Here is a 20425-nt window from a genome sequence, read left to right as displayed (position 1 = left end):
CACCAACATGGAGCCACCAGTTGCCACTGGTCAGAGTTTAGGAGTGCTCCTGGACCTGGTTTTGCCCCTGGATGCTGAAGTGAAAGCCATGGCAAGGTGCTCTGTGCCCATTCCTGGAGAAAACAGATCTGGCCATGGCAACACATGTCTTAGTCACATCATGCCTAGACTGCTGCAATCACTCTCCTTAGGGCTGGCTTTGAGGAGTGGCAAGAAACTTCACTTTCCTACAAACATGGTGGCTAAGTTATTGGGAGCATATTGCTCCACTGTGGAAACAGCTATACGGGCTCCCAGTTTGTTTCCAGGGCCAAATCAAAGTGCTGGTTGTGACCTCTAAAGCCTTAGCATCTGGAACCACGAGAACCGAAGGGTGCCTTCCTCTAATTGGAATCTGCCTGAGCATGGAGACAAACTGAGGTCCCCAGGAGTGTTCTCAAATCCCTTGGAACTCTCCATATGCCACACCCCCTTTCCTAAGGCCATGGTCCACATGGACCCCGCTTTGCACTCTCCTTCGAGCGTTTTCGTCTGGCTGAAATGTGTCCTTAACCTCCGATAATGCTTTTTGCTTGCTTGATCTCTCTCTGTAGACCTGTAAGCTCGCTTAGATCATCTGAGGAAGTTCTACTCATGGTGCTGCACCCTACCAAATATTATGGGATGGTGACCCAAAAACTGTCATTTTCCACTATTACACCTGTATCATGGGTTGCCCTTCTCTCTTCTGTTTGTGAAGAAGCAACCATCAGTTGCTTCAGACATCTTGCAAAGACTTACTTTTTGGCCCAAGCTTTCCTTGTCCCATAAGATTGGACCCTCTTTAACATGTTTGAATTCCCTGAATTTTAGCTGCTTTTATATATTGCTGCTCTGTTGGGTTTCAGGGTGCATTTTTAAATGATACTGTTTTTTAGAAAAACATAGTACACCGCTTACAGATTTTTTAAATACTATTAAGTGGTTTACAAAAATGCTTTTAAAATAAGGAAAATAAATAAATTTTCCTGTTGCCCTAGGGCTGCAGAAGTAAGGGGAAAGAACAAGAGTCACCCAAGCAAAGAACAGCAGTAAGGGAAGATCAGCCTGGCCTATGCTGGAAATAAGTTTCCCTTTTACAGCTCACCCCTTTGTAAGCCCTGAAGAACTAAACTCCCTTCTGTCCACTCCCTTCACCTGGTGTCTCGTCTTTTTAGCTTGTACGCCTTGGCAAGGCTTGCATTTCTCTCTCTCACTGATATGAGCCCCTTTGGGAGACAGTAACTGCCTGAAAAGTGGGATGGAAATACAGTAAAATAAATTAATTCATAAATACAGATTCTCAGACTATTGTTTTTTAAACAAAAGTAGCATCAGGGCTACGCGGAAGATCCAGAGGAGCGAGCTACGGTTTGTAAGACTTAATCAAATCTCTATTCTGTTGGAAGCACGAGATGGTATGATAACTCAACTGGAAACAAAGAGCTTTCGGTACAAACGACTTGTTACCTTGAATAATTCATAGAGCTCCTCCAGGTTGCTGGAACTTATTTTCACATCCTGGGAGATAACACGCAGCTATAACAGAGGACAGAAGAAAAGCAACCAAGTTACGAGGTGCCATCTCCTTCACCCCACTTCCTTTTTTTGGGCTTTAATGTTTGCTAATTTTCAACTCATAAAGAAGAGACGGTTTTCACCAGGTTTGCAAGTGCAGCACGACCCACCAAGACCACTTGTATTCCACTATATGGTCAAAATGCTTTAATCCGCCTCTTCCACGTCCCTTCCGCAGTTGAATGTTATTGCCTGAAATGCCTGAGCAAACCCAACTTAGGGTGAAAAGAGATGCATTTCTGCTGAGCACAACCCCCCAAGTTCCCAGGCCTTAATGCAGGGGGAAGGGGAACCCGGGCCCAGAGACCTGCCCAGATGGAGCGTGGAGAAGGGCATGCACGCAGAAACTAGAATAATGTAGAAAGGCAACATTCACTTGCATTGCTCCACCCATTATTTCCCTCTGGACCCACCCACCACTACCACGTGGCCCCTGGAAGGTTGCCCAGAAGGGAATGTGGCCCTTGAGCCAAAAAAGGTTCCCCAACCCCGCCTGAACTAATTTCGTCACTAAAGCATTTGCAGCTGAAACAACCACCTATTGCTTCCCTTCTATGCCCTCTCCTTCCCATAGGCTGAATTTTATAGTGTAAGCTCTTTGAGGCAGGGACCTATCCACTTGCTCTCTTATAAATTGTTACTGTTAGTAAGTTATTCGTAATAATTTCTAGCAAACAAAATGACGACTACTACAATGACAATTCAGGCCTGTAGCCAGCCTAAAGCGGGGGGGAGATTTTTTTTCTATAATAAATTTATTTATTTATTGTAAAAAAAATTAGAGGGAGCTGCTGCTCAGCCCCACTGGCTACGGGCCTGTGACAAATTATGATGTTCGATCACATGATGAAAAAGACAGCTGATGATCATGCGCCACATAGCTCAAGGTATCTTGGTGTGCGTGTAAGTTCCTGTTCACACACGACTCACCACATTTTGCTTCGTAGTGACTTCCAGGGTCTGGATGACATACAGCCTGTTACGGCGGCGCATGCTTTCCACTTCCTCAAACCGGATTTCGCCATATTTCTAGGAAGAGAACCAGAAGCTTTTAGGCAGCTCCCAGAGGCAGAGCCAACCAGAGTGGGTAACCTGCTTTAAGCCTCTGGCTTCCTGAACAGCAGGAAGTAGCGGTGGGTGGTGCCCATTGGGACTGGCAGGGCGGATGGCAGGGAGCCCAACAGTAGGTGGAGTCAGAGCCAATGAGAAGTGGAGGAGCCAATTCATTCTAGTTTTGCCCCATCGTCCTCCCTGCTGAGTTGTACAAGGGTGACACTGAGACTGGAAGAGAAGGAAGCTGACAAGCTAGATGTAAGGAAGGACTGGACGCAAGTAAAAAGTCAGGCAGGTGGGAGTTGGCTGAGGTAGACTGAAGCTGGTGCGGAAGTGCCCCATTTGCCCAAGGGGACCAGCCTCCACCGGCAGGATGCGAGGTTCACAATGGGGCTGACAACCTGTTCCCACCAGGGAGGTACAGGCAGTTTCTAAGAGGGTTAGGAACACCAACCCCTGCTCTGACCAACCCCGGTTTACTGTTTTGGATTAGAGAGCTCGACTAGGACCGACTAGGACTTGGCCACGGAGCTCAGTGGGTGACCGTGGGCCAGCCACTGCCACTCAGCCTAACCTACCTCAAAGGGTTGTTGTGAGCATAAAATGGGGAGGGGGAGAACCGTAACCGACACCTTGAGCTGCTTGGAGGAAAGGTGGGATCGAGAAATGTCATAAATAAATAAAATTCAAAATTACAGGATGCCTTTCTGTGTTTGTCAGGAGACATCTGGAGTGTGATGCCCACCCAGTTCTGGGTACCACATTTTAAGGGGGGCATTAATAAATTGCAGCGTGTCTACAGGAGGGCAAGCAGGGTGGTGAGGGCCCTGGAGATCAAGCCCTAGGAAAGAGCCAGGAATGTTTTGCCTGGAGATGAAAATACAAAGGGGGGTGGGCACGATTGCTGTCTGCAAAAGAGGGCACAGGATTGCTCTGTTGTTTCTGGGGGCTGCAGCAGAATCGCTGGCTGGAAACTGCAGGGAAAGGGGATTTCTGCTAAACGTCAGGAGTGACTTCCCAATGATAAGACCATCGGGAGCAGCCTTTTACAGAGTCAGACCACGGGTCCATCTATCTCAGTATTGCCTACACTGACTGGCAGTGGCTCCCCAAGCTTTCAGGCAGGGTCTCTCTCCCAGGCTTACGTGGAGATGCTGATTGACCTGGGGAACCTCCGCACACAAAGCAGATGCTCCTATCCACTGAGCAATGGCCCATCCCACATCAAAAAGAGATGTTTGACCGTGGTACAGACTGCCCTGGAAAGTGGTAGGGTTTCTTTTTCTGCCTGCGGCAGCAACTCTGTCATAGAGTGCTAGATGCTGCATGATTCCGAATTGCATTTTCACAGCTTCTTTCATTTCTTATATGTTGCATTTTATTATATTGCATTTTTAATTCTGTAGAATTGCAACTGTAAGTGTTCTTCACAGACACGCCACACCCTGCCTCAATGAAGCTCGTGGACCACTGGTGATCTGTGTATCACAGTTTGGGAACCCCGGTTCTAGAGACTGCACAATGGGGGGGGGCTAGATGATCTCTAGAGTACCTTCCAATTCTATTATTATATAAACGAAAGAAGGAAATTTATCCATGAGAGGGTCCCCAAGGGGGCCTCTTGAATGAGCAGTGATATAGGAGAGAGATAGACAGCCCACCACCACCGCTGCAACAAGTGGACGGAACTGGCGGTATGAACCTCATTTGACTCTCGAATCAAATCCGTGATGTCCACTTTGGGGTATGGGCTCTTGGCTTCATGGGCACTGGAAGCCTGTTGCACGGCTGGAGGCAAAGGGCTGTCTTTGTTGGTGACGCTGTCGAAAAACCTTCATTTAAAGAGAGAGAGAGAGAGAGAGAGAGAACATGTACAAAACTTGGAGCATTAATTGAGTGGCATTTTGGTTCTTTAAAACAAATCATGAAGAAAATCCCAATTTTACATGAGAAATACAAATTCTGCCCCAAACTGCTATTGTATTTATTAGTGGTGGCTACTAATGTTATTGTTGCTGTGACTTGGAGGTTTTTTCGTTTTGACTTTTTTGTTTTTGTTGAGGTGGGGTCACCAACACAGCACCCGTGGGTGCCAGTGTGCCCACCAGTGTCTCCTATGGTACCTATGAAAGCTCTCAGTAAAAGTCCCCACAAAAATTCACTCTTTTTTGCTCTTCCTGCCCAGTTCCTGCTTTTCCATGTTTAATTGGATGCCAGGACTGTACACCTACCCTCACTTTTGTTTTGAACAAAGGAGAGGTCCAAAGAGCTTCCCTCTATGAGGGAATGTGGCAGTTGCCGATGTAGGTGCCATTTTTTCCATTGATGAGGGGGGAGGGGGATTCCTGCTGCAGTTGGTCTAGCCTCTTGCTGCTCTTTTAGATGTGGCAGCCATTTTGTGTTAAAGCATGAGATATTTTGTGGGTGGTGCCCACAGCTCTTTCTCAAAAGTCTAAATGTGCCCACAAACTTGTTGCTGCTGGTGCTTCATTTTTATATGTATTTTACATTGCTTTTTCCCCTCTTCATTGTGCTGCTTTTAACTCATAAACAAATTTTAAAAAGCTTGAAAATTTTGGGGAAAAATAAAATTAAAAAGTATCCTCCTGCTCCCCCTAGAGACCCATTTCGAAAAGGAAAGAAATATCCACATGACTCCAATCGCATTTCAGCTAAAATCCTGTACTGTACCCACTAGGAGTGAGCTCCACTGGATTCCAGTGTGGTGCAATGGTTAGAGAGTTGGACTAAACCTGGAAGACCAGGATTCAAATCCCCACTCAGCCATGAAGCTCACTGGGTTACCTTGGGCCAGTCACTGCCTCTCAGCCTAACCTGTGTCACAGGGTTGTTTGAGGATAAAATGGAGAGCAGGGAGAACTATGTATGCCACCTTCAGCTCTTTTGAGGAAAGGTGGGATATTTATTTTTTATTTTCATTTATTCTTACAATTATATTCCAGATTTCCTCCAAGGAACTCAAGGTAGCGTACAACCATGCTTCTTCCCCTCCTGATTTTATCCTCACAACCACCCTGTGAGGTAGGTTAGGCTGAGAAACAGTGACTGGCCCAAGGCCACTCAGCAAGCTTCACCAAGTGGGGATTTGAAACCAGGTCACAGTCCAACACTATACCACTACACTACACTGGATATATGTAATAATTAATACAAACAGTCAGTTGAACAAAATAGTACCTAATTCTGAGTATACATGCACTGTTAGGCCAAACACCTTAGCCTAAAAAAGGCCCTAGTACCTGCTGAGGACGGTCACAGCTTCCGCGTCATCTTTACAGGTCAGCAGCCTGTCCATGTTGTAGTCCAGCACAGCCAGGCCCAGCTGCAAAACGGCCTTGATCCCATCATAGAAGAAGCAGTCGACCACGTTGACGGCGCTTTCAATGGGCAGCACGCTGATGAAGAGAGTGAGGAACCAGGAGAGAGAGACGGAGGAAAAGAAGGTCATGTCGGTCATATGCTCCGTCAGCTGGGGCAGATAGCTCCTGATCAGCTCCTCAAACACGGCTTGGTCTACCAAGGCACCTGCAAGAAAGGAGGAATTATAGGCCGGGAAAGTGTTCAAGCGCTAATTTATATTTAACTATTATTACATTTATATCCCACCTTTCCTCCAAGGAGCTCACGTTGGAGCACCCGTTCCTCCCCCTCACCATTTTATCCTCACAACAACCCTGTGGGGTAGGTGAGGCAGAGAAGCAGTGACTGGCCCAGGTCACCCAATGCATTTCATGTCTGAGTGGGGAGTTGAACCCTGGTCTCTGAGGTCATAGTCCAACACTCTAACCCGGTGTTTCTCAACCGGTGTGCCTCCAGATGTTGTTGGACCACAACTCCCATCTTTCCTGACCATTGGCAATGCTGGCTGAGGCTGATGGGAGTTGTGGTCCAACAACATCTGGAGGCACACCGGTTGAAACACTGCTCTAACCACTGCACCGGCTCCCATAGTCTTTTAATGTAATTTATTAATTGTCTTTTAATTAAACCCTAATTAAAAGATCGATTTTTTAAAAAAACCTACAGCAGGGTCGTAAAGACAACACCAGGGCCTGCTCCAGCCGGCCCTGTCCCCCGCCCCCCCCACAGGGCCAACAACCTGCCCTGTGAGAAAAAAAGAAGGGAGGTAAACAGGCAAAGGCAACATCCTAAGAACATAAGGAGAGTCCTGTTGCTGGATCAGCCTAACGGCCCATCTAGTCCAGCATCCTGTTCTCACAGCGGCCAACCAGATGCCCCAATGGGAAGACTGCAAGCAGGACCTGAGAGTACAGCACTATCCCGATTCATACTCCCCAGCAACTTGGAATGGGCTTGTGCCCATATAGGTTGAAAAAGTACTTATTATTGCTGGTATTGCTATGTGGTTTGCTTATTTCCTAATGTGTATGTTGCAAAAGATTAAAACAGTTCTTTTTAGAAAAGTGTTTCTCTACCCCTCCTCCTGCATGTAACAGTCAGCTTAGTAACAAAAAGCTGGACGATATTACGTCTGGGAAGGCAGCCAACGCTTCATTATGTTTCTCAGCATCTGACCTAGCTACCAGATAGCATGCCATTGTTTGGTGAATCTGAGTGAGCTGTAGCAGTCAGAGGCACCAAAGAGGCACACCTGGCTAAGTTAACTGGTTGTTAAGAGGAGGGTTGGCTGATCATACTTGCCACCTCTGGTAGACGGCACAGAGAGATGGCATGGCCAGGCAGCACAGCTGATAAGACCATTGATAACACTCTCTCCTTTGATAAGAAAGCATAGAAAGAGCCAAATCATTTAACATTCAGTACCCACCTTCGGCTAGAGTGGGTCGAAGAATGCAAGAGGGATATGCCTTCAATATCATCCAACGGGTGAGATGTATTTCCACGTACTTTGTAACGAGACTTTGACTCAGTCCTTTCATCTATTGTAACCTAATTAAGTAAGCTGTACACCTTCAGGGTCTTATACTCAGATTTTAAATGAGTATATACATCAACCTCTTTCTTGCCGATTTGTATTTTTATTTCTGCTATGATGGCTAAGGCCACTTAGAATGCATTTTGATAGTAGTAGTAGTGTGGCACAGTGGTTAAGGTGTTGGATACAACCTGGGAGACCAGGGTTCGAATCCCCACACAGCCATGAAACTCACTGGGTGACCTTGAGCCAGGCACTGCCTCTCAGCCTCATGAAAACCCTATTCATAGGGTCGCCATAAGTCGGAATCGTCTTGAAGGCAGTGCATTTACATTTAGGGTGCAAAATATGAATATGTAGCATATGTTATAAGACAATCCTGCTGTCTGAAGTCTGACTCCCAAACAGAAAATTTCTCGTACCTCCCAAGAATCCTTGGGTGGGGTCTCTAACTATATCCACCTACTTTTTGACGGCTGCTGTTGGAAACCTGTGCGCTTAAGTGAATTAGCGTCCAATGTATGAGGACTCTGGGTAAATACGGATAAAGGGAGAAAGCAAGGACCCTCGACCCTGTGCATTCATAGGAGTAGACTGGTTTTGCATCAAACCGATATTCGAAGCAATACTGAGGACTCTGACAGTGGAGACAGACCACAGCCATCGTACCTAGCAGCCACTGATAGGGGTGGTGGGCTCTTCAACACTGGAGGCATTCAAGAGGCAGCTGGACAGCCACCCGTGGGGTATGCTTGGTTGGATTCCTCCACTGAGCAGGCGGTTGGACTTGATGGCGGCCCCCAACCAACTCTATGATTCTATGACAGCTTTATCCTCAAAGGAAATTGCCTAATCCTCTTTTAAAGCCATCCCAGTTGGTGACCATCACTACTTCTTGGCATCAGGCACACGCATGCTGGTCATATCAGCTCATCTGCAGTTCAAGACATACACAGCAACTTTCCCTGCCACGTCTACAGAGGGTGCATAAGCATCTTGGGCAACCTTCCCCAACCTGGTGTCCTCCAGACATTTTGAACTACAACTCCCATCAGCCCTAGTCAGCATGGGCAAGAGTCAGGGATGATGAGAGTTGCAGTCTAGCAAGTTTCGTAGAGCACCTGGTTGGGGAAGGGTGATTTTTAGCATGTAGTCGACCATCATTTGTCCCAAAAGGAAGACTGTCTTATCAATGGAACTTGCACATCAGTGAATTTGGGGATCAATCATTGCCGTCTTTGCGTGCCGCATGGTAGGCTCTTGCCTATTCATTGCATTTGCAAAAGGAATTATCGAAGTAAAGCCGTACCAATGATTCGGCGATTGAAATAATCAGGCAGCATCCTTTCACACACAGCAACCAAGAGCCAGAAAGCTTCCTCCTCTTTGGCATAAAGCAGCAGCACCGATGTCAGAATATTCATTGCCTATCAACAATTAAGCACAGCAACCAGGATTAGAAGAGAGTGACAAAAGGCATTTTTTTCCAAGAGGAGATCAAGAACTAATTTTGGCCTGGTTCATGCGTGTAGGTCGCAGGCTATGGTCTGAAGGCACATGAGGCCAGCACCCTGCTGAAGCTAAGCAGGCTCAGGTCTGGTCAGTGCCTGGATGGGAGACTGCCTGGGAACCATAAGTATGTAAGCCGCCTTGGGTTTCTATCATGAAAAGAACGGCGGGCTATAAATGTAATAAATAAATAAATGTGCATTATTTTATTCCTCTACACTTGATGACTGACAGGTGAATGCGTGATTCCATTGACAAGCACTACACTGGAGGCAATGTGGAAGTCTGCAGTATTAAAGATTCAGCAATCTATTCACACATAACGTTCTTATATAGCCAAAACAGCACCACCCGTGCACGAGACGCTTGGAAGAACCCCAATGTTTGCAAACACACACACATATGTATTTGGCGGGGACAGAGAGGAAACTAATTCGAACCCAAACAGCCCAGTAAGGACTGGAGCATGCTCAGTGGGCACTGAAGGCTGACTGGTAGGGGGGAGGATGGAATGGAATGGAGCAGTCTGGAAAAGGTCATGGCTGGCTGGCTGGCATCCTGGACAGGAGCATCCACACGGCAGCTTTTTACTGAAGGTGCCACTTGTACAAGTACTATAAACAAAAACAAATCTAACAACAACAAAATGTGGCAGTTTACAGGCTACACAAGGATTGCTGGGGCGCATGGGTGCTTCCCACCTGACAGTATCCAATCTTGGGGTTCCTGTAGGCATAAGCAGTAAGAACCCTTCTCAGGGCAGAAATGCCCGTGTCGCTCTGGAACGCCGGATGTTCGGGCAGGGAGCGGCGCAGATCCCGTTCGATTTCATCCGTCGCCAGAGTGCACGTCCCCAAGGATCTCTCCACCAGCTCAGTGTAATAACCAGGGTTGGTAGCCATGTCGTTCACAGCGCCTGCCAACATATTGAGTGCACACTGTTAATAGGGCAACAGGTAAGAGGACATTTGCCACTTCCTTGCAATGCACACAAGAGCCCCACGCTTGAATGTGCTTTCAGATAAGCATGCCTGAATCAGGCCCAACTGATAAGCTCCTCTGATAAGCTTGGGGCCAGTCTATACACATGAGACTCCATGCACAGGCTATAGCAGCCTCCGTCAACCTGGCACCCTCTAGATGTTCTGGATTGCAACTCCCATGAGCTCCAGGTAGCACATGCTGGCACCAGGTTGGCACAGGCAGGGCTATTGCACAGGCTGTTTCGGGCAGTCTCCATGAAACAAAAGTAATGCCCTTGGCCAGTGCTTGTCACCTATGGCTCCTGACACAATGTTCTTGAAAAGTCGGCAACATTTCACAAGGAAGAAGTTGCATTAAGACCAGAGGAATCTTCCAACCCTTTGACCACAAGTCCCCGATGCAGGGCTCGCGTGGGACTATGACATGGCAGAGACTTGATGGGCAAACCGCCTCCCCTGCTTGAAATGGCTGGCCCTAGTCCCCTTCAGGACACAGCTGCAGCTCAGCGACAGAGCATCTGCTTTGCATGCAGAAGGTCTCAAAATCCCTGGCATTTCCAAGTAGAACTGGGGATGTCCTTGGTCTGAAACCCTGGAGAGCTGCTGCCAGTCAGTGCAGACTGTACTGAGCTAGATGGACCAACAGTCTGACTCCGTACAGAGCAGCTTCCGATGCTTCCTATTCCGAGTTGGCTCCATCCACCTTTGAAATGAAATGGAAACGGACTGCCTTCAAGTTGATCCCGACTTATGGCGACCCTATGAATAGGGTTTTCATGGTAAGCAGTGTTCAGAGGGGGGTTACCGTTGCCTCCCTCTGAGGCTAGTCCTCCCCAGCTGGCTGGGGCCTGCTCAGCTTGCCACAGCTGCACAAGCCAGCCCCTTCCTTGTCCGCAACTGCCAGCTGGGGGACAACCGGGCTCTTTGAGACTATGCAGCTTGCCCACGGCTGCACAGGTGGCAGGGCACGTAACCCCTGAGCCACTCGCTGTGGGGGTGATCTTTAGCTGGCCCTTGACACCCAGGAGACACGAGTGGGGATTTGAACTCACAGACTCTGGACTCCCAAGCCAGGCTCTCCTCCCCACTGTGCTATACCAGATGTCTCAGCCACCTTTGAGCACAGCCTAAATCAAAATGCAGCTTATATCCTGCGTCTATCAATTTATTTATTTATTACATTTCTACCCCGCCTTTCTTTGCACGATAGAAACCCAAAGCAGCTTACACGTGGTCCCCAGGCAGTCTCTCATCCAGGCACTGACCAGACCTGACCCTGCTTAGCTTCAGCAGGGAGCTGGCCTCATGTGCCTTCAGACCATAGCCTGGGACTGATTCCTTGGGTGGGAATTGCTACCCAGCTACCCCATGCTGAAAAAGTCTTCCATTGGGGAAGAGGTAGCTCCGAGGAGATGACCTTCTCAGTACTGGCAACCTGGCTGTGGAACAGCTCCCCAAAGAGGCTTGCCACGTGCCTTTTCTGTGGATGCTGCAGAGCCACGTGAAGACCATCCACTTTTCAATTGGCTTTTACAACTAGGCTGTTTCTGTTGCAAGGAAATGTGCTGCTGTCTTTTTCAGCTTAATGTTGATTTTAATTATTATGGGTATTCAATGCTAGTCCTACTCAGAGTAGACCCCCTGAAGTTAACACACATGACTAACTTAGGTCCACTGATTTCAATGGATCTACCCTGCATGGAACTTAGTTAAATAATTAATGGGCCTGAGTTAGTCACGTCTGCTAATTTCAGTGGGTCTACTCTGAGGAGAACTAACTTTGGCTGCAATCCTGTATACTGAATTTTTTAAAAATATATATATTGATTTGTTTGTAAGCTGCCTAGGAAATATCTATTGATAAGTGGCTACATACATTTAATGAATGTAAAATGAAATAAAAAATGTAAAATAAAATAATAGATTGCCATGAAAACAAAACAGATCGTACCTGAAAAGAGGAGCCAGAGTTCTCCTCTCAGCACCTCGGGGATCCCTCTGACAATCAGGTCTCGCGTCTTCCTTGTCCGAAACATACTTACGCCGCGACCGCATTCTACAAAAAGGATGTTCCAGGACTGCTCTTTCATTTTTTCTTTTAACTATCAAAACAAGGCATCAAGAAGCTTCCTAAGCATAGTCTCATAAAGTCTGCTCACATATACAAAGTCTGCTCGAGCCCCAAATATGGTGGCAACATCAATCAAATCAGCGGGGGAGGGGGACGTGAAAACCAGAGGCAGCCTGTACCGCCTGAAGAAGAGAAAACTGAGAACTGTAGCATATAAAAATGCAGGATGGATTAAATAGTTATCTTTGCGGTTCCAGAGAGGATTATCAAAACACTTGTCAAAACCACTAAGAGGCTGAGCTCCCGTTCACAGAAATAGGACTTCCCCAGTTTGAATCTCACCTAACTCATGGCCTGAGGTCAGACCCTCATAGTCATCTGGGGTCTCGGGGGGTCTTAGACTCCTTACGTTTTTCAGAGCAGGGTCCCAGCTAGACCCCTATGTCTCCAACGTCCTACCAGCCAATCAGCATGAAAGCTGGCTGGAGGTGATGGGCATTAGCCACTGAGAAAAATCTTCTATCGTGCTTCCTTGTCCTTTCCTGCTGATTGGAACCAATCAGAGTGAAAGGAGGCGAGTCAGCCACTGAGAAGACTCATCTCAGTAGCTAACACACTCCCCTTTCAGGACAATCGGCTTCTAGGGACGACTGCCATTTTGGGAGAAGGTGCAAGCAGGAAGGACTGAGGAGTGCGGAGATATAAATTAAATAAATAAAATTACAAGAAATAGTTTTAGAGTCAGCATTAGGGAGACCTTCATGAGGCTATGAGCTGTCAGATGGAGGAACAAGACTGAAGAAGGTGGCAGACACTCTTTTATTAGAGGTTTTAAGCCATGTTGTAGCAAGAGATTGCCAGCATAAGCAAGGGGTTGGACTAGATTATCTCAGTGGTACTTTCCATATCTATTATTTGAAATCCTTTAAAGGGGCCCCCAAACAGCTAACAATAAGGCAATTAAAATACAATAAAACCAATTTAATTACAGTCTTTCGGGGAGGGACTGCCATAGGGCAACCCATTCTCTCCCATAACAGCCCATTAAGAACTGGGCATGCTCAGTGAGTGCATAATTCTGACTGACTTTGTGGGCGACAGGATGGAAAAATGGGTGGGAGGGGGAATGGAATGGAGTGTCCTGAAAGAGGTTGGCTGGCTGGATCCTCAAGTAAGAGCACTCCACAACTGCAACATTTTGTTGTGGGGCCAATTTGAAAAAACGAGTGGTTAAAGAGAGACAAAAACTCTGGGTGCCAAAACACAGTAAAGTGCAGAGTGACCGAAGAGGAAGTCACGGGGATTGGTGGCGAGAAGGATCAAGGATCCTTCCACTGAAAAGAGCTGCTTTTTTTCTTACCATTTTAGAGTCCAGATTCTCCATGTCCTGCGGGTGAAAGACCGTCATGAGGGCTTCGGTACTAACCATCTTGCTGTTGTCTTTGTGGCTTGCCATCGGTTGCCCCTCGTAACAGTCCAAAAGAGGGTCAGCACTTGAGCCAACAGCAACCTGCAACGTGCATTTACAAGAGGAGCTGCATAAAAAAAAAAATCAGGGGCAACCGCTAGGCCTTTACATTCTGCAAAGCAAAAATCCCCTATTTGGGCATATAAACAGACAAGGGCAAGAGTTTCTCCAGTTTGCAAATGTGCCCAGGGGCCCAAAACAGCCGTACAAGCATCCCTGAACCATGAAAGCCCTCATGGAGTTATGCAACAGAGGGAAATTAGCCAAACAGAGTCTTTACCTCGGCACTCGCACTATGCTGAAGGCTCGTCGTTGCATCGTGTTTGTTCTTCAGCTTCGCTACCAGCTGCTCAAAATCCCGCACTTCAGAGAAACGGAAGGCTCTTTTCCCTCTGGTCGCAATGCTGACTGCTTTGCTGACAGGATCGGTTGCCTCGACGGCTACAACCTGCAGGAGCCACAGGCAGAAAGACTGGAGTCATCGGGCTTGGTTTTAGGAGGCACGTTCTCACAGTACGCTCCTAAACTGGGTCACGTTGTTAAGGCCTTAAAAGCCCGATTCACCCTCAGCATTGATAGCAGTTTGTTAAGGGGTTCTGGGAATTGTAGCATGAAGTACATTTCCCAGGATTCTCTGGGGGAAGTCATGCGCTTGAAATGTATGGCGTGCACGCAGGCTACGTCTCCCATTGTCCCTGACCATTGGCCATGCTGGTTGGAGGGTGATGGGCACTGCGGTTCAAAAACATATGGAGGGCGCCAGTTTGGGGATGACTTTCTCCATCCATCTGGTGCCCAAAAGTAACAACTATCCCCACAATTCTAACTCTAATTAGAGCATCCCCACCTGGGTTCCCCAACTATTTCAAAAGGGTTACACATGGCGTTAAAATCCCAGCAAAAAGAAAAGAAAAATCACAACTTGTGCTAAATCCAGTAGAGTAAGATAAGAATCACATCGACACAGCAACGAGCCGTTGCCTTGAATGTTCACTTGGACTGTGGTTCCTTTAACTGCAGAAGGAAAGGCAGACTTATGAAGGATCACCATGGGGTGGTTTACCCTCGACTTCCGCCAGGCCTACCTCTCTCAGAGGAATGACTACGCAGCACAAGGAGCCGTCCTGGCTGGCGAAGCAGACGTAATTCTCAGAAATGCACATTTTCCCCAGAGTATTGTAGTGACTGAAAGGCACCCACAAGAAACATTCGTGCACCTCCCGCAGACACTCCTCTTTCAGCAGCCTGAAGAAGGCGTTAAACTGTTCACTGTGGGCTCGGCTTTCAAGCCCTCTAGGGAGCAAAACAAAAAAAGAGGGGGTTAAGTATAGACTTCTGGAAGGATCAACGTTCATTTCAGTTATGTTTTATTATTTTATTTTTATCCAGGAAGATTTATATACTGCTTAATTTTTTAAAAGCTACTTAACTTAAAACAGCGGCTCGATTTTTTTTGCTTCCCCACAGACCACTTGAAAATTGGTCGGTGTCCTGGCCACTTAAGGATTTTTCTGCCTGAGCCACAGCCCCTTAACAGAATATTATATCCAGCTCTGCTTTAAAAGTGAACAGGCTTCTGCCACACGATAATGAGATATTTCATTCCTGTTTGCAACAATAAGTTACCTCTTAGTGATTTGCAAGGGATCGTGGAGGACGGGGTCGTTATCAAATGTCTCCTTGTCGAAGAGTCTCCGAACAGCATACAAGGCCAGCTGTTCCATGAGAAGGAACGTTTCGCTGATGTGCAGAAACATAGAAAAGTAGTGATCCTCCCCGCGGGAGCAGACGTGAATACTCTCCGTTAGGATCACGTTGGACGTCTTTTCAAGTTTTGAGATTTCATCCCAGGATATTACAAGTTTTACTGCAGGTGGGAGCAAAAGAAATCCACTCAGGCCTTTCTGCTTCACGTTGGCCTGCTATTCTTGTTCAACCCTAAAGGGAGCGTCAAATGCAATCCTTTGTGCTTCCATGGAAAGAGGTTCCTGCTCTCCATTAGCCGGAAATATAATTACTCGGCATTAAAATTGCACTTTTGAGTGTTTTTGCATCCAAAGGTCTGGGTACCAACTGTTGGAACTGCTGGGATGCAACTCAGCTTGCTGGGCACATAGAGAGGGGAATGGCCATGATTCCTAGACTGTCTTTCTGAGCTAACCTGTGCTGACCTTCCTTCAGGTGTGTGAAGTAATACTCTCAGGATTGCTGACCTCATTTCCTGCTCCTGCCTTCTTCATTCCACCTTTGGAGACATCTTTCCTTACTCTCTCTCTTGTAGAGATGAAAAAGCAAGCATGGCTCTTTTAAGTAGAGACCTTATCCTAGTTTAAGTCTGTGCTGGAGCTGATTTTTAAGATGTTTTAAAAGTTTTTTTAAGTCGTTTTGTTGTAATATGTTTTTAAAGACGTCTTGTTTTAGAGTCTTCTGCTTTTAAGATGTTTTAAAGTGCTTTTAGTGTTTTTGTTTGCCTCCCTGGACTCCTTCTGGGAGGAAGGGTGGGATATAACTTACATAAACAAACAAACAAATAAATATTTCCTATAATAAACTAAGCACTCTTATTTCTTCTAAACCCAGAGTCTCAGTGTGATTACATCTAGGGAAAGGTGTGCTCTACTTACACCAGCTTTGACAACATGACGTTTCTGTCACCATGTTGTTCCAAGACAACAACTACATTACTATTCATATGTAACCTACATCAGTGTTTCCACTCCTCTGCCTTGCCCCAGCACCTCCACGAGGCCACCTGCACTGAGAACACCATCACCCAAGCGTTGCTGATACCATCTGAAGGTGGAAAGACCACAGCTCTGAGGTACAGCAGATGCCTTGCATTCAGAAAGTCCTGTGTTCAATCCTTACCATCTCCAGGTAGGGTTTTAATGGTTGGGACTGAAGGATTGCATTATGGGAATGTTGGAAACTGGCTTATATGGATCGACCTCGCAGAGCTTCTGGAAGCCTCTCTGTTTGGCCCTCAGAACTCTCCCCAGCCCACACCCCTCACTGGCCTTGCTTTCCATCCAAAGTATTTTTCAACGGCTGGCATGTGTCTGTGAATTCTTGAGAATGCCTCTCACTTGTCTGGATGGAGGACAGAGAGGGGTGTGAGAACGTGTGCAAAAATTAGCCTACTGTACAAAGGTAAAATTTACATTTGCTTCCCTGCTCACTTTTGCCTCTGGCCCTGCCCACCAATGGCATGTGGCCCTCGGAAAATTGCCCAGAAGGAAATGTGCCCCTCGCTCCAGGCTGAAGAGGGTTCCTCACCCCTGGGCTAGAACTACTGGAGTTTCAGCTTGGCATCTTGTGTATGTAAAGCATGCACTCTACCACTCAGCTATTCTTCCTCTCTCCCCACTACAAATGAATGAGAAACTTGTTGGAACAAGCAGGATTTCATATGTGTGTGCACATGAACAACATTACTCCTTAACAGCAACAATATATTTGAAGTGCATACTGAATACACAGATATAAGACACACACTGATGGCCTTCAGTTTCTGGAGTGTGTTAAAGCCCTTTCAGTTCACACAAGCCTTCCCAGAGCAGCAATGTCAGCCACATTTTTTATTTTTTGTCACTGTGGAAGTATCAAACTATATTTTGGCCAATCTTTATTAGGTTTTGCGAATGTTTTATGTTTTGAATTTTTTTTTTTACTGCCTTCAAATTTTTTTAAATGTTAGGCAGTTTATAACAGCTCGTAAATAAAACAATCAACACACGCTTTAATGAGCCAGGATTGAATATTCATTTATATGCAGGGTCAAGAAATCCAGGTTCTTTGGCCTAAGAAAATGGTTCTGCCATGTAGAATTGTGGGTAAGGCCTTGTTACTGGGAAGAAGCTTATTCTCATCAGCAGAGACGGGAGTTCATGCTGAAGCCACCTGCGCTACCTAAAAGAGAGGCGCTCAAGGCCAAAGCTAAAGGCTGCTCAACGGGGAGGGCTAGTTAACTGTGAAAAGGCATGTACGCCACGGCATTTGTTACTTCTGCTATCCATCTGTTACTTCCACTGTAAAGAAAGGAAAGTGCGCTTTTAAACACACAACTGTCCAAGGGAAGGAGAGAAGTATCATAAGGAACGGCTCGACACCACTTACTTTCAGCTCCCAGCAGAAAGGAGTAAAAGCTGAGGAAGTTGGTGCTCAGGTACAGCCACCCCTGACAGGGCATTCGCCCTCTCCAGTAACTACACGAGTAGTAGGTCACCAGCTTCTCCTGCTCGGCTAACCCAAAACACTTCCCAAACTTCAGATGAGCCTCACGGAACTTCTCGGGATCCTCCTCTTTCATTAAAGATCCTTTACCTTCCTCGGCTATCAAGCCCTTAGGCGGGGGGAAAAGAGGCAAACAAACTGCTTAACATCAGGTGGTCCATTCAAGGCACTCGTCAGAAGCCAGGCAGGCTTGCAAAATATTATTATATTATTATTATTTGGGGAACCTCAGGCCTGGGGGGGGCAGGCTTCTCTGTCTGGCCCTCAGCACTTTTCCTAGAATACGCCTCCACCATGGGTCACACTCCTCCCTGGCCCCACCTCACACTTGGCTGAAATGTGTCCTCAAACCACATCCCTGGATGGCGGATGGAGAGATGAGTGCATAGAAACCTCTGGGATTTGTTGTGCAGCTGCGCAATGTAAATGTTCCCTTTGCACAGGAGGCTCGTTTCTACACACACAAGTCCCCCTCTGTGCTCCATGCAGGCAAGCCAGAGGCATGAACAGAGTTCAAAGGCGCATTCAAGTCAGGCAAAAACCTGCTTTGTGGTGCAAAGCGGCTCCAGTTAGGATGTGCTCAAATTTCATAAGATCTGAATTTGACACCGGATTTCCTATTTATTCGCTATTTTTGTCCTCGCAGATCAGATTCTTTTTCTACCAGTTTTCCTCAGCTGAAGCAGTCTTAATTCACCTCAAAAATATCAATATTAATATCCACATCCCCCCAAATACCAATATTGATATTTCATTTAAAACTGATATTTAAAAAAATCTATGAAAAATGTGATATTTTCAAAAAAATATTGATATTAGTATTGAGGTTTTTGAGGGGAAAAACAAATTGGTATTTATAGCAAATAGTGAACATTGATCCCTGGTGAAGCGGTACCAGAAGGTTGATGGAGCAAAAATTGAACCGGCACCGAAATGCGGATCCCTGTGAGGGTTGTAGTCTAGGGCAGTAGCTCCCAAACTCCCCCCCCTGAACCACTTAAAAATTGCGGAGGGTCTTGCAGACCACTTAACGATTTTTCTGCCTGTTGTAGCCATTCTAATGCGCTGTGCTAGATGCTGTATGATTTTTAGTTGTACTTTTATTGCTTCTTTTATTTCCTATATTGTATTTCATTATAATTTGCATTCCACAGAACTCAATAAAATACAATAAAGGAAACAAAGGAAGTAATAAAAATACAACTGAAAATCAAGATGAATATTTAATGCAGACATGCCGCGGACTGCCTGAATGAAGCTTGTAGGCCGCTGCTGGTCCATGGACCACAGTTTGAGAACCTCTGGCCAAGGGAGAGGGAGAGGGCATGTGGCCTGGGGACAGTCCTCAGGGCCAGATAAAGAGGCCTGGAGGGCCGCATTTGGGGCCTGGCTCTGAGGTTCCCCACTCCTAACTTACAGTCTGCCCTTAAAAAAAAAAGTTTATTAATTTTAAAATAGAGCAATTTATTCCATGATAACAAAAGCATACAGAAAAAGAAAAAAATAGAAATACATGTATGTCGATTAAACAAAAACTGATCTAGTCTCATATTATGAAAATGATTCCAGTAATTAAAAAATGGAAGCCAGCAATCAATGGACAAATTATTATTACTTTCTACTCTGAACTAAGTTGGTTCATTTATCCACTGCAGCAATGTCGAGACATCTGAGTTTCCACTCCCATTTGGTAGGGCCATGTGGAGGCTTCCATTTCCTGGCCCGTACAATCTGTGCAGCAATTAGTAGATTAAATATCAATAGCTTCAGATTGTCATTTATATCCTGATCTCTAATATTTAACAAGGCCAACGATAGAAGTGGCCTGATTATCATTCTGCTCATTTTGGATATACGATGAAAAACCTGACACCTGAATGTTTTAGTGAATCATGCCTTGGTAAGTGCTTCCACTAAACGGTATATAGACGCGGTGAGGGCAGCAAAAAAGCATTATTTTGCTGCCACTATCAAATCATTTCTCAACCGCCCAGCGGAGCTCTTTAAAGTTGTCCGAGGGCTTCTTCACTCTAGCCCTCCGGATATCTTAGAACCATCTCAAACCCACTGCAATGAGTTTGCTGGGCACTTCCAAGATAAAATCTCATGCATCCACCGGGACTTAGACTCCAATATTACGGCAGTTGAACCTAATGAGGTATCCAGAGCATGGTCTTGTCCTCACTTATTGGATGAATTTCAGTTGGTACAGCTTGAGGACGTTGACAAGGTACTTGGACTGGTGCGTGCAACCACTTCCGTACTGGATCCTTGCCCCTCTTGGCTAGTGAAAGCTGCCAGGGTTGGAACAGCCGGCTGGGCCAGGGAAGTGATAAATGCCTCCTTGAGAGAGGGAGTGGTCCCCTGCTGTCTGAAAGAGGTGGTGGTGAGACCGCTCCTGAAGAAGTCTTCCCTGGACCCAGATAATCTGAACAACTATAGACCGGTCGCGAACATCCCATTTTTGGGCAAGGTTCTAGAGCGTGTGGTTGCCAACCAGCTCCAGGTACTCTTGGATGAAACCGATTATCTGGATCCATTTCAATCCGGTTTTAGACTCGGTTTCGGCACTGAAACAGCCTTGGTCGCCCTGT

At 46.4% G+C, this 20425-nt stretch overlaps 1 protein-coding gene across 2 annotated transcripts in view; it reads right to left on the bottom strand.

The window, feature by feature from the left end:
• Positions 1-20425, bottom strand: part of TBC1D8B (TBC1 domain family member 8B) — a 48096-nt gene that overhangs the window by 12493 nt on the left and 15178 nt on the right. For both annotated transcript variants that reach the window (XM_061598961.1, XM_061598962.1), the window contains exons 4-15: positions 17715-17940; positions 15225-15465; positions 14684-14891; positions 13879-14046; positions 13491-13640; positions 12011-12161; positions 9778-9992; positions 8877-8994; positions 5910-6195; positions 4352-4481; positions 2527-2625; positions 1489-1557 (exon numbers count right to left, since the gene is read on the bottom strand). In XM_061598961.1, coding sequence (XP_061454945.1) covers positions 1489-1557; positions 2527-2625; positions 4352-4481; positions 5910-6195; positions 8877-8994; positions 9778-9992; positions 12011-12161; positions 13491-13640; positions 13879-14046; positions 14684-14891; positions 15225-15465; positions 17715-17940 — 2061 coding nt within the window. The remainder of the gene's footprint in view (positions 1-1488; positions 1558-2526; positions 2626-4351; positions 4482-5909; positions 6196-8876; positions 8995-9777; positions 9993-12010; positions 12162-13490; positions 13641-13878; positions 14047-14683; positions 14892-15224; positions 15466-17714; positions 17941-20425) is intronic.

Source organism: Rhineura floridana, chromosome 16 (assembly GCF_030035675.1).
Source record: "Rhineura floridana isolate rRhiFlo1 chromosome 16, rRhiFlo1.hap2, whole genome shotgun sequence".
Taxonomy (NCBI): domain Eukaryota; kingdom Metazoa; phylum Chordata; class Lepidosauria; order Squamata; family Rhineuridae; genus Rhineura; species Rhineura floridana.
This window is presented reverse-complemented; position numbering and strand designations above follow the sequence as displayed.